This window comes from Vulpes lagopus, chromosome 4 (genome assembly GCF_018345385.1).
Source record: "Vulpes lagopus strain Blue_001 chromosome 4, ASM1834538v1, whole genome shotgun sequence".
Lineage (NCBI taxonomy): Eukaryota > Metazoa > Chordata > Mammalia > Carnivora > Canidae > Vulpes > Vulpes lagopus.
Window position 1 is genome coordinate 91,133,338 of NC_054827.1, and position 14,728 is coordinate 91,148,065.

Here is a 14,728-nt window from a genome sequence, read left to right on the forward strand (position 1 = left end):
AAATTAAAGCACCCAGAGTAACCTTAGTTTTTCTTTTGAATTTTAAGGTTGAATATTGTAAAAATTTTTACTTATGCTCTTCTTGTCTTTTAAATCTGCATGGTCTTTTATTATTAAATTTTAAAACTGTGTGGTCTGTGGATTTTTGTACTTTATCTTACAAGAGGCATTTTTGTGTAATCAAAGCATAAGATAAAACTTAATTTCTTTTTATTTTAGATTTTTTGCATGGGGGATCCCTGGGTGGCTCAGCGGTTTGGTGCCTGCCTTTGGTCCAGGGTGTGATCCTGAGGTCCCAGGATCAGGTCCCGCAATTGGGCTCCCTGCATGAAGCCTGCCTCTCTCTCTGCCTGTGTCTCTGCCTCTCTCCCTCTGTGTCCCTCATGAATGAATAGATAGAATCTTAAAAATAAATAAATAAATAAATACACAAATAAATAAATTTTTTTGCATTGTTATGATTTTTGTGTATGTATTTACATCTTATTACAGACTCTAGGAGATCCAAATCCATTTGGATTGCAAACTTTGGTTCATCAAAATGTCCCCTCTTGTGATCCACTAAACAACAAGGGAAATTCAAATTCAGTGGAAAATAAATCTGACCAAGACATTCCATGTGTGTTAAGGAGATCATCCAGACTGAAAGGCAGAGATGCAAAGCACATAGATGACATGTATAAGATGCCAGAAAAGATTTTACCCAAGATACTTGTCTGTGAGGATCAAACAACTAATAAGTCTTCAACTAAGAATTTCAGGTATGCAACCAAATTATATCTTTATCTCCAGGTATGCTACAGACCTTATAGATAAATTCTATGCTTAGGACACTAGAGTCAGTGTACAATTATCCCTAAGTGAAGAACTTTATTTTTTAGTATTGTTGCCTTAATTACTGTACAGTTCTTTTTTTTTTTTTTATCTCAGAAAACTCTTCTACTTTTTTTAAAGGACAGAGTAAAGGGAGATTTGTTGGATTTCAGCTTAATGCTAATTTCCATTCTTTCTTTTTAAATTAAGTTTAGTTAGCATCCATCATCACACAGTTACAAGATTTTCTTTCTTGTCATGAGAATTTCTAAGATTTACTCTCTCAGGAACTTTCAGCTATATAATACAGTATTGTTAATTACAGTTACCATGCTGTACATTCCATCCCCAGGACTTATTTATCTTATAAATGGAAGTCTGTAGTTTTTGATCCTTTACCCATTTCACCCACTCCCCACCCCCCTGCCTCTGTAAACCACCAATCTATTCTCTATATTTATGAGTTTGGGGATTTTTTTTTAGATTCCACAAGTAAATGAAATCATATAGTATTTGTCTTTCTCCATCTGATTTATTTCACTTAACATAATGCCCTCTAGATCCTTTCACATTGTCACACAAAGCAGGATTTCCTTTCCTATGGCTAAATAATATTCCATTTTGTGCGTGTATGTATATGTATATATGCATATGTTTGTGTGTGTTTATAGACCAATTTTCTTTATTCACTTATCCATCAGTGGATACTTAAGTTGTTTCTATGTCTTGGCTATTGTAAATAAAGCTGCAGTAGACACAGGGGTGCAGATACCTTTTCAAGATAGTAATTTTATTTCCTTTGGATAAATATTCAGAAGTGGAAATGTTGGATCATATGGTAGTTTCATTTTTTGTATGTGAGGACCCTTTATACTGTTTTCCATAGTGCCTACACCAAGTATATTCCCACCAGTAATGCACATCCTCAACAACACTTGTTCTTTCAAACATTTATGAGGTAATATCTCATTGTGGTTTTTATTTGCCTTTTCCTGCAAATGCAAATAAAATAGTGATGTTGAACAGCTTTTCATGTACTTTTTGGCCATTTGGATGTCTTTGGAAAATTGTCTTTTTATTCCTCTTCCATTTTTGAATTGAATTGTTTATTTGCTGTTGAGTTGTAGGAGTTCCTTATATATTTGAATATTGACCCTTTATCAGATAGGTAATTTGCAAATATTTTTTCCCATTCAGTAGCTTGCTTTTTTATTTTATTTTGTTAATGGTTTCCTTTGCAGTGAAGAAAATTTTTAGTTTGATGTAGCCCTAGTTGTTCATTTTTGCTTTTGTTGCCTTTGCTTCTGGTGCCAAATCCAAAATATTGCCCAGACTCATGTCAAGGTACCTATCCCCTGGGTTTTTTTCTCTGAGTTTTATGATTTCAGGTCTTAAAATCAAGTCTTTAATCCGTTTTGAAATGAAAGGATTGAGGCCCAGTCTCATGGTTTTACATTTAGCTATCCAGCTTCCCCAACGTCATTTATTGAAAAGATTGTCCTTTCCTCACTGCATGATTTTCGCTCCTTTATTCTAAGTTAATTGACTAGTATATGTAGGTTTATTTCCTGGTTCTACTGTGTCCCATTCACCTATGTATCTGTTCTTATTCCAGTATTTTGCAGTTTTTGATCATGTAATCCCACATGACAAGTCCTCTTTTCTTGCAGAGAATCTATCTCTTCCCTAGGTGAATAGATAGTAGTATGCCAACTTGCAGAGTAAGGCGCAAGAGACTCTTGGAAATGACTGCTCCTAAAGGGGAGAAACCCACAGGTGGCACAAAGAAGAGACCAGAAATCACAATGACTGGCATGCCTGTCATAGAATTATCTGCAGCTTACTTAGGAGCCATGTCCATATTTTAAACTGCCATGCTGCTTGACAGGATCTCAGTAAAATACCTTTCTATTTTAAAAATTGAGTTGAGATTTAGGATGATTCTTTGTGAATGGTTATAGAGAACATGATAATAATTTTAAAAATACATTTATTTTCCAAGAATGCAGGATCCTGCTTTAAAGATTCAAGGTAAAGGGAAGAATATGTATTCAACTAGACTCAAGAATAGAGAACAGATCAGGAGAAACCAAAAACTTGCTGGAAAAAAGGGTGAGGCATATTTGATTTCTTTTCTTTTTAACTAAATAACTTATAGAAACATAGGATTCTGGCACTGAAAAGTATTTAGAGATTATCTGTCTTAACTTTTTCATGTTACTGATGAGGAAGTTCATAGAGGTTAAGGATTTTTCCCAGCATTACATAGCTCATTAGTAGCATAACTAGGACTTGAACTAATAGTCTGTAGGCTGGTACTTTTTTCTATACTTCTACTTTGCAGAGAATAGTTACAGAACCCTTTTCAAATGTAGATATATGACCTCTTTGTGATAAGACCAACCTAGCATAAGGCTTTGAGAAATTATACTAAGAGGAATAGAGGAAAAGAGAAGGCAAAATTGTTATTCTTGGATGTTATTTCTTTGTTCGTATAAAACTCCAAAGAATAATCTAACAAATTATGAGAAACAATAAGGATCTAGAAATACTGGTTAAAATATAATAAAGGTATAACTGGTAAAATTGAAATAAGGACTGTAGGTTAAATAATAATAATATAATATTGTTAAATTTCCTGAATTTAGTAATAATTTGGTTATTTAAGAGAATGTCTTTGTTTTTAGAAAATATACACATAAGTATTAGTGAGTAAAGGGGTGTGGTGTATGTAAGTTATCATTTCTGTATATGTGTGTGTTTACATACATTTACATAAAAAGGGAGATACGATGATGTAAACTGGGAGCAGAATACTAATAATAGGTGAATCTTTTTTTCTGTGTTTTTGGTTTTTATTTTTAATTTAAATCAGCCAACATATAGTATATACTTAGTTTCAGATGTAGTGTTCATTAATTTATTAGTTGCATATATTTTGTTCTGTTTTTATAGCTTTAAGTCTGAAATTTTTCCTAATAAAACATGCAAAAAATTCAGTAAACCAAAACAAGACAAAAATAAATACCTTTCATAAATGTGTTACCCAGTTAGAAAAATATAGGAAGGGTCCCATTTATAACAATTATAAAAGAGAAAATACCAACTTATATACCTAATAAGAAACGTGCCTTACCTCTAAGAAGAGAATTGAAAATTTTGCCAAAGGCAAAAAAAAAAAGGACATTTAAAAAAAGACTTGAATAAATAGAAAAAAAGAATCTTATTCTTGACCATTAGAATTCAGTTTTGTAAGAAACCTATTTCTCCATATATTATTCTATAAATATGTGAGAGCTCCATCAAAAACAGATTATTGTTTATTTTGTTTTCCTCTATAAGACTGGACATTAGCTATGAAAACGTTATAAAATAATACTAAATATTATGAAAGGCCAGCCTAGAAAATTCTGAAAAATTCTGAGTGGCTCAGTGGTTAGGCATCTGCTTTTGTGATCAGAGTTGTGATCCCAGGTTCCGGGGGTCAAATCCTGCATCAGGCTCCCTGCAGGGAGCCTGCTTTTCCCTCTGCCTATGTCTCTACCTCTCTCTGTGTATCTCTCATGAATAAATGAATAAAATCTTTCTTAAAAATTCTGGAAAATAAAAGCACAAGGGAGTATGGAGAGACAGGAATCTGCTATACATAATATAAAAGCAATTAGAAAGCTATGGAAATTAAAATAGTTTGGTACAGGTACAGAAATAGACAAGTCAGTGAAACAGAATAGAGTTTAGATGTAGAAGCCAGATACAGTGTGAATTTTGGAGGAGGTGTATAATAAATATGGCATCTCAAATTAGTGGCAAAAGGAAGGACCAAGCAATAAATAGTGAAAGCATAAAATTGGATGAATAACTATGATAGTCCTTATACTAAACTTAATTCCATTTTGGCCAAAGATTAAGTGAACAAAAAAAAATTTTTTTAGAAGAAAACTTAAGTGAATCTTTTTATAATCTTTGAGGAGGAAAAATACCTTTTTAAAGAATGATAAACCCAGAAGCCAGAAGGGAAAAGAAAGACAAAATTGACTACATACATTTTAGAAAAATTGTATAGAAAAATACCCTAAGGAAAACCAAACATCAAATACAGAAGAAATATTAGTAATGGATAACAAAGGGTTAATTGCACTAACATGAAAAGAGCTCTTATAAAATAATAAGGTTAAAAAAATGGATAGGGAATGTGGAAAAAATGTACATATAAATAATGGGATCACCTGGGTGGCTCAGTCAGTTAAGCATCTGACTCTTGGTTTTGGCTCAGGTAATGATAGCCCTGGATCAGGCTCCTTGCTCACAGCTGAGTCTGCTTGAGATTCTCTGCCCCTCCCTCTCTCAATGCCCCTCCCCAGCTTATGCATGCTCACTCTCTTTCTCTCTCTCTCTCAAATAAATAAATAAATAAATAAATAAATAAATAAATAAAATCTTTTAAAAAATAACTGAAAAGATCAGCATGTTACATATGTTTTTAAAATATAAATTAAGATGTATAGTTTTCACTAAGAGAATGTCAAAGGTTTAAACATTTGCAAATTCCCAGTGGCAAGAATGTTGAAAAAGTAAGCATTCTCATTTGTTGGTAAGAGTCTAAGTTTGTTCAGTCTTTTTTTTAAATGCTTACTTATTTATTTGAGAGAGAAATCTGGAGAGAACCAGAGGGAGAGGGACAAGCAGACTGGGCTGAGCACCAAGCTTAACATGAGGCTCAGTCTCAGGACCCTGAGATCATGACCTGAACTGAAACCAAGATGCTTAACTGACTGAGCCACTCAACTGCCCCTGTTCAGTCTTTTCACAGGACAGTTTATTTACATTCATCAGACCTTTAAGTCAAAATTCTTGAATTTTCAATTCTACCTGGGTGGCTCAGTCGGTTAAGCGTCCAATTCTTGATTCAATCCAAACTTCTAGGCCCAATTCCTTGTGGATTAGTCTGCTAGGGTTACCATAACTAAATACCACAAATTGGATGGTTTAAATCACAAATTTATTTTCTCACAGTTCTGGAAGCTAGAAGTCCAAGATCAAGGTAATAGAAAATTCAATTTCTGGCAAGACCTCTCTACCTGGCTTGTAGAAAGCCACCTTCTCAGAGTGTCCTTCCTGCATGTGTAGAGAGCTCTGGTATCTCTTCCTTTTTTTAAATAGGAACACAAATCCTATTCTACTATGGCTTCAACATGTGAATTTTGAGGGGATGCAGTTCAGTTCATAACACTTTCATCGTGAATTCTGCCAGACATTTAAGGAATAAATAACAACAGTTTTCCACAAACTCTTCCAAAAAGTTGAAGAGAAGGAAATACTCCTCAATTCATTCTATGAAGCCACTAATAAACTGAAAGTAAAATCAAGAACATCATAGGAACGGAAAATTACAGATGACTATGTCTCATAAACATAGATGCAAAAATCTAAATGCAGCTTTAGCAGATGAGTTTCAACATTGTATATACATCATGACAGAGTGAGGTTTATCCCAGGAATGCGGGATTAGTTTTACCATTTGAATATCAATCACTGTAATTCACTAATAAGCTAAAAAAGAAAATACCATATTATCATCCCCAGGGATGCTGAGAAGGCATTTGACAACACCTAACATGTTTCACTGTTGAAAACTCCCTGCAAACTTAGAGGGGAATTTGTCAACCTGACAAAGAGCATCCGGAAAAAAATTTAGGTAGTAAAGTTTGATACCATAGTATCAAAAAATGTGAAATACCTATGAGATAAATTTGATAAACTATGCAAAAGACAGGTACACTGAAACTTACAAAACATTATTCAGAGAGATCAAAGAAAATTTAACGGAGAGAAATAGAGATATATTGCTTCGTTCATCAGTCAGAAGACTCAATATTGTTTTGTTGAGGGGTGTTTTGGAGAGGAAAAGAGAGAGAGAATATGCCAAGCAAGCTCTACACCCACTGTGGGGCTGGACACAGGGCTTGATCTTACAACCCTGAGATCATGACCTGATTCAACATCAAGAGTCAGACGCCCAACCTACTGAACCACCCAGGCAACCCAGAAGACTCAATATTGTTAAGACGCTATTTCCACTCAGGTATTATATATGAATTCTACACAATCCCAATCAAAATTCCTGTAAGGTTTTTTGTAGTAATTTACAAGCTGGTTCTAAAATTCATATGGAATACAAAGGACCTAAGAATGGTAAAATGGTTCTGAAAAAGAACAAAGTTAGAGAGCTACTGCTGCCTGATTTTAAGAATTATATGGTGGGACAGGTTGCCAGAGTAGCTCAGTCAGTTAAGCATCCAAAGTCTTGATTTTGGCTCAGGTCACAATCTTGGGGCCATGGAATCAAGCCTACATTGGGCTCTGCACTCAGTGTGAAGTCTGCTGGTCCTCTCCCTCTGCTCTTCTCTTGGTGTTCTAACCTTTCTCTCTCTCTCTTTCTCTCTCTCATAAATAAATAAATAAGTTCTTTAAAAAATTATATGGGGGGACACCTGGGTGGTTCAGTCAGTTATGCATCATACTCTTGATTTCGTTATGACCTCAGGGTTGTGAGATGGCCATTCTGGACATGGAGCCTGCTTGGGATTCTCCCTCTCCCTTTCCCTCTGCCACTTTTCCCCTTCCTTGCTCACAGGCTCCCACTCTCTTTCTCAAGAAAGAATTATGGCTACCGTAATCAAAATAGCATGACATTTGTGTCAAGATAGGGAAATAGATCAGTGTAACAAGAGTTCAGAAATAAACCCTGAACTTTGACAAAGGCCCAAGGCTTTTGTAGAGAAGAACAATTGGATATCCACATGCAGCAAAATGTTATTGAATATCTCTATATATTTTAATTTTAATTTTGTTTTGGCCTACAGATTACTTGAACATCAGATTGATCCTTTCAACACTTTTTCAAAAACCATGTTAGGCAGGTTTGGTGTAGGCTTTACTATGCAGCTAGTTTAGCCCCTTCCTGCTAAGACATGGCCTGTCAAGGGTCTCTGCTAATGCTGTGGGTGTTCAGCAAGGTCTCTCTCTTCAAGCTATCAGGAATACAAATATCTCTGATCTCTCAGGATTGTTATTTTATCATTGTCAGGTAGTTGTTCTTGCCTAGCCTCATGAAGACTCCTTCTATATATATATATATATATATATATATATATATATGAGCACTTTAATATTTAGATAGTGATCCAAGGAGTCCCTTTTATAGATTTCTGGTACCTACCTGTTCTCTATTCCTTCATCTCTGGTACCTACCATGCCAAATCTAATCATTCCAGCCTCCAGAAACTTCAGTCTCTATCACCTTAGCTCAGCGGGATCACCTTGCTATGCTTGTGCTGTATTTAGGAATGTGCCTCCAGACAAGAGTGATCTTAGGGCTTACTTTTTTGTTTTCCTTCTCTGGGAGGAGTCATAGATCTGTACTGCCTATTTTCTCATGTCTGAATATAAGTTTTTTACCCCATTTATTTAATCTAGTTTTTCAGTTGTTTGCAATGGAAGGGCAGGTAATGGCATGATTGGAAGTGAATGTCTTCGACATCTTATTTATGTATTTATTTATTTAGATTTTATTTATTTATTCACACAGAGAGACACACACAGAGAGAGAGGCAGAGGGAGAAGCAGGTTCCGTGAAGGGAGCTTGATGTGGGACTGGATCCTGGACCCTGGGATCGCACTCTGAGCTGAAGGCAGATGCTCAACCACTGAGCCACCCAGGCGTCCCTACATCTCTGTTTTAATTGAAAAATTTTATTTTCTCCTTAATTTTCTATTACTAATAAATTACATAACTAGCAAGTATAACTGGCAAAGAAATCTTGGAGTAGAGATGACTTTTTTGGGTAACCATATCGTCTATCTGGTAGGAGCAGAGTGCTTTGTAGTCTTGAGTGGGGGAACATAGGTTCAAATATTTAGAAGTTGGTTTATTTTACAGGGATGGAATGAAGGGAATCTAATAAAGGCAAAGCAGATAAATAGTGATCCATTAAAAAATGTGCTGCTATACTCAGTTACTTTTGTGAGATTTTAGGATGGGGCAGATTAGCTGGGTCAAAATTAGAAAAGCTATCATCAAAGCTATTCTGAAATTCAGGAAAGCCAAATGAAGTATTATCCATAAAAATCGATAGGATTTAGAATATATAAATAAGGAATGTCAGTATTTTAGGTGCTACAGTGGTGAAATGATACCTGATATGCATAACCTGGGAATCTATTTTAATTGTATATTTTCTTACTTAGGAAATCAAAGCTATTGTATCGATCAAGATCATATTCCTTTAATTTAATTTCATGATAGCTATTTTTTGGCAAAGAAAGAAGTTTAGTATTCTTTTTTTCTGTTCTCACTGGGATTAATTTCTGTATCTTCCTTATGTACTTCTGAGATTTTCTCCTTATGGTGTTTTAACACATTTTGGTACTATAGTATTTTAGTGGGTTTAATAACATTTAATTCTGGATTTAAATAATCCTTTTCACTAGAACTTTTATGAAAATAATCTGTTAGTCTTGTCACATCTGCACTTTAATGGGGTTTCAATAAACATAAACTGCTTACATGATTTATAATGTACTGTGAATATTTTCAAACCAATGCCATTTTTTTCTTTTACCTTTTTGAATACAGATAACATTATAGTTGGGTTAATGGATGAAGTACTCTTTCATAATATAATTCCAGAATATTGACTGGATCTACTTTATTACCTGTATTCTTCCTGATATTCAAATAAGGCTTATTATTTTTTGTTTTCTTATGTTCATCCTCTCATTTCAGAAAAAATGAAGATGGATAAAATATCTCTGTCTAGAATTAACCGTAGAAACATTTTTGGAGAGAACTTATTGTATCAGGCTGCTCTGCACAATGATGTTGATCTTATTCATCGTTATATAACAAAAGGGGGAAATGTTAATCAACCAAGTTATGCCGGTAAGTTGGGGTCACCACTCGCAATTATCTTGAGAGTGGTTTGTAGTTTCTGCTTAGTCACTCCTATGAAAGTATGGCAAAGTGGGTGAAAGGCAAGTCTCAAACGGAAAGCTTCCAGGTAATTTTCTTGCTTAGGTAGCTGATCACCAGCATCACGCAGCGAAGTGGTAAGGTGGAAAGGGAAGGACAGAAGAGCATTGTATTTCATCTTCAAAGATTACTCTTGCCTGGGGCCCACCAGGTGGGCTGTGCATAGTGGCCCTACACAGAAGGATGTGGTTCCTGGGGCTGACTTGCTGGCTTTGCATGGACATTGTTACTGTGAGACTCAACTTTGAATGGAAGAGAAGTGAGCTCAAAAGCTGAAAGAAGCTGATGGTACACTGAGCTCTGAGGAAACTGAGATAACATGGTAGATGTACAGCAGGGGCAATTGAGATAAGAGATGGAGATGGAGATAAGAGAGTATAAGGTAGAAAGGTGGGGCAAGGGGCTCAGAACACTTTCTGCAAGGCTGGATCTCTGGTATAGTCTTTTTTTGTGGAAAGAAGCTGATGTTTCCTGAATGAGAATGATTCCTTAGAGATACTTAAGTACTTAGGGCACTGGGCTAAGCCTGGGTAGTACTTTTGTGTCTATACTTTTACTAGTGTTTCTAGACTTTCTCAGTTATGAAACAGTGCAGAAATTCTTACAATACAGAGATGAGCAGCAGAGTCCATGGACAAGCAGGTGTTTACAAGTGCACCCACAGCAATTACTTTAGCAAAGCATGCATTTTTGGTAATCAGGGTTTTAACAGGTTATTATTCTAAATTTCAGACCACTGTCCTATAACCTTCAACCTTGGATCCTTATGTGGTAGCCACAGCAGTTGCTCCCTTAATCTTGACAAATGTATGGTACTTGCTATTAGTCTCTATCTGCTTCTTAAGTTCAGGAGTAGCTCTTCATGCAGCTAACTTTACTTTGTGGATTTCCTAGGAATCTCTCAACTTATTTCTTTTCAGTGGTCCTTTTCTGTGCCATTATTAGCATACTTGGTGTCTCTTCCCTGCTTGTTTTTGGCCGTGCATTATGCACTTTCTCCTCAGATACTTCTGTGACCTTCATGAGTTATTTACCTTTAACATACTTTCCTGGCTTTTTGAATTCTTATTCTCTACTTCTCCTTCTCACTGTGCATCTTAACTCTGGTCTTTACTTCTGGTTATTCCATTTTATAAAATTGCAGAGGGCAGTGTTCTTAAAGACTTGACTATAACCATTTTCATCGGAGTCACCTGCAGTGTTTGTTTAAAATGTAGTTTGTTTAAAATGTTTATTTCACTCTCCAAAACAACACATGCACTGTCTCACAGTTAAAATCTATAGGTTAAAATCTTAAAATCAGCTTTTTAACATTTCCCTAGATGATTTGTGTTCTCATTAAAGTTCAAGAACGAATGGCAACAGATATATGACCTCCATGTAATATACCACTTCATTATAGTGAACTTTTACAGTATGACCTTAGTGTACCGGTTATTGTGGAAACAGAAAGATATGTATACTAGAAAAGTTTAAATATATTATGTAATACAGTCCAAAAAAGGATAAGTGCCTTTTGAGATATTCATATGATGTTATAATAACAGACCAGTGGTCTTATCATGGGTGACATTTGCATTTTAAGTCCTCATTTACATTTTATGATATATCTGTCTTTGATTTTAAAAAACAATTGTAATAGTTCTTCATCTATCAAAAACAAAGGTGACAACCAGGAAGTAGGCTGAAACTCTGATACCCACTACAGATCTCATAAAGCTTCTTTGCTAAAACCCTCTCAGACCAATGCCTTGAGCATTATTTTACACCAAATTCTATCTGATTCCTAAGTCTGCAGCACATTAGAACTGAAAGGAAAGGTTGGCACAGTCCAGGATATTGATAACAGCAAGAAGTTTAACAGCAAAGCAAGAGACAGATAAAAACATAAAAATGAGAGGCAACATTGTTGAGGACTGTATAATGTAGAAGAGCATGAACTTATACTGTGGGTGTTAACAATTGCTGCATTAAAGCCTATAACTAATATTATGATGATCTTTATTAAAATATATTATTTTCTCTTTCTGGGAAATTTATAATCTGATAAAGCTTTAGAGATTTCCTTTAAGATGGTTAAAAGAAAATAATTGTTTAAGGATCTTCCAACCTTCAGATCTGGGAGATAATAATAATCTGTTGTAAAATGTGATCATTTTTATTTTGAAGGAGTGGATTTACAACACAGAAGTGATCCGTAGGGGAAGGAAAATTCTTTGTATGTTTGATTTCTTTCTGCATTCTGGTGTAGCCACTGGTCTGCAGTGGCTCTATCTGCAGAATAAAGATCCTTCTGGCTTTACTGATGCTGGGACATTCTTTCAACCTTAAGACTGATACTATTCAGGGGCACTGGGTGACTCATTTCAGCTAGGTCTTAATTTCAGGGTCCTGGGATGGAGCCCCATGTGGTTGGTCCCTGAGTCAGGCTCCTCGCTCAGTGGGGAGTCTGCTGAAAATTTCCTCTGCCTCTGCCCCAATAAATAAATAAATCTTAAAAACAAAAACAAAAACAAAAAACAAGGAACCAGCTACTATTCCTCACTGGGTCATCTTTGCTTGGGTCACACTTAAAGTGGCATTTATTTTTTACTTCTCCCTGAGGCCTGTCGTTTACACTGAATTACTGACCTGCAGTAGTTCTCTCCTTGGGAATTTTCTGCAGTGAATTTAAAGTAGGAGGTTGGTTTTCCACTTTCCATTTACCTTATCTTTTAGTATTCTGACTCAGGGAAAACAAACTAATCTTTTGTTATGATTTTCTCATTCCAGTTGTTTTTTTCCCTTTTAGGAAACTAATTTTTATTGTAGCTTAAGCAAAACCTAATATAAGGAAAGAAAGTTTCCTAGGAGAAAGATCATCATCTACATTCTGAAATTAATAACTTTTGGATTTCTTACATTTCATTTTTCATCCTAGACTGGTGGCAGATAATCAAGTTAACCAGTGTGAGCTTTGATAAGCAAAGTTACACAGGTCCTGAAACCTAAACGAGTTCACACTTTTTATCAAATAGTACTTGGAGGGAGCTAATTTTTATGTTTTTAAAAATAGGTAGTCCTTAAATGGTTATGTTTCAAAAGTTCACATATGAGCTATTTATTTGAATTTTTTGTAACATTATGAAAAATTTTAAACATACAGAAAAGTTAAAAGAATTCCACAGTAAGCATCCATGTACCTAATACCTAGATTCTACATGCTTTTTTTATTATATGCTATAAAGGAAAAACACTCATATATTTCTCCTCTACTTATATTCATAACACTTCTGATACCAGATGTGTGGGGTTTTCAATACATCAAGCAATTCTCCAATACCAGCTGGATGTCCTGTAATTCAGTTCATTTCTGGCACTAATCTGTATTAGCACAGGTCGACAGGTTAAGGGATCATTCAGCCACCCCCACTTCAGATGCCAGCACAAGTACTGGGTTTTCCACAATTTCTGTTCAGTCTGGTTACAAATTGAAGATTCCCACAATCCCTTCCTTGGATTTGACCTCTTTCTAAAATTGCTCAGAGAACTCAGGGAAACACATTTGCCATATAAGTTTATTATATAATCAAGGATATGACAAAGGTAAGATGAACACCCAGATGAAGATACAAAGAGGAAGGCCTGTGGTGTTAACAATTGCTACATTAAAGCCTATAACTAATATTATGATGATCTTTATTAAAATATATTATTTTCTCTTTCTGGGAAATTTATAATCTGATAAAGCTTTAGAGATTTCCTTTAAGCTCCTTAGCACAGGAGCTTCTATCTCTGTGGAATTGGAATATGTCACCTTCCCAGCATGTTGATGTGTTGACGAAACTGGGAAAGTTCTCCAAACCCCAGAGTTCAGGGATTATTTTTTTATATTTTTTATTTTATAATAAATTTATTTTTTATTGGTGTTCAATTTACCAACATACAGAATAACACCCAGTGCTCATCCCCTCAAGTGCCCCCCTCAGTGCCTGTCACCCATTCACCCCCACCCCCCGCTCACCTCCCCTTCCACCACCCCTAGTTCGTTTCCCAGAGTTAGGAGTCTTTATGTTCTGTCTCCCTTTCTGATATTTCCCAAACATTTCTTCTCTCTTCCCTTCTATTCCCTTTCACTATTACTTATATTCCCCAAATCAATGAGAACATATAATGTTTGTCCTTCTCCGATTGACTTACTTCACTCAGCATAATACCCTCCAGTTCCATCCACATTGAAGCAAATGGTGGGTATTGGTCGATTCTAATGGCTGAGTAATATTCCATTGTATACATAAACCACATCTTCTTTATCCATTCATCTTTCGATGGACACCGAGGCTCCTTCCACAGTTTGGCTATTGTGGACATTGCTGCTATAAACATCGGGGTGCAGGTGTCCCGGTGTTTCATTGCATCTGAATCTTTGGGGTAAATCCCCAACAGTGCAATTGCTGGGTCGTAGGGCAGATCTATTTTTAACTCTTTGAGGAACCTCCACACAGTTTTCCAGAGTGGCTGCACCAGTTCACATTCCCACCAACAGTGTAAGAGGGTTCCCTTTTTCCCACATCCTCTCCAACATTTGTGGTTTCCTGCCTTGCTAATGTTCCCCATTCTCACTGGTGTGAGGTGGTATCTCATTGTGGTTTTGATTTGTATTTCCCTGATGGCAAGTATGCAGAGCATTTTCTCATGTGCATGTTGGCCATGTCTATGTCTTCCTCTGTGAGATTTCTCTTCATGTCTTTTGCCCATTTCATGATTGGATTGTTTGTTTCTTTGGTGTTGAGTTTAATAAGTTCTTTATAGATCTTGGAAACTAGCCCTTTATCTGATACGTCATTTGCAAAAACCTTCTCCCATTCTGTAGGTTGTCTTTTAGTTTTGTTGACTGTATCCTTT

The 14,728-nt window shown here is 35.7% G+C and overlaps 1 protein-coding gene across 5 annotated transcripts in view; it reads left to right on the top strand.

Annotated features, from left to right (window-relative positions):
* ANKRD31 (ankyrin repeat domain 31) overlaps positions 1–14,728 on the top strand; it is a 133,992-nt gene that overhangs the window by 35,249 nt on the left and 84,015 nt on the right. For all 5 annotated transcript variants that reach the window (XM_041751877.1, XM_041751876.1, XM_041751875.1 and 2 more), the window contains 3 exons: positions 493–761; positions 2,816–2,925; positions 9,599–9,754. In XM_041751877.1, coding sequence (XP_041607811.1) covers positions 493–761; positions 2,816–2,925; positions 9,599–9,754 — 535 coding nt within the window. The remainder of the gene's footprint in view (positions 1–492; positions 762–2,815; positions 2,926–9,598; positions 9,755–14,728) is intronic.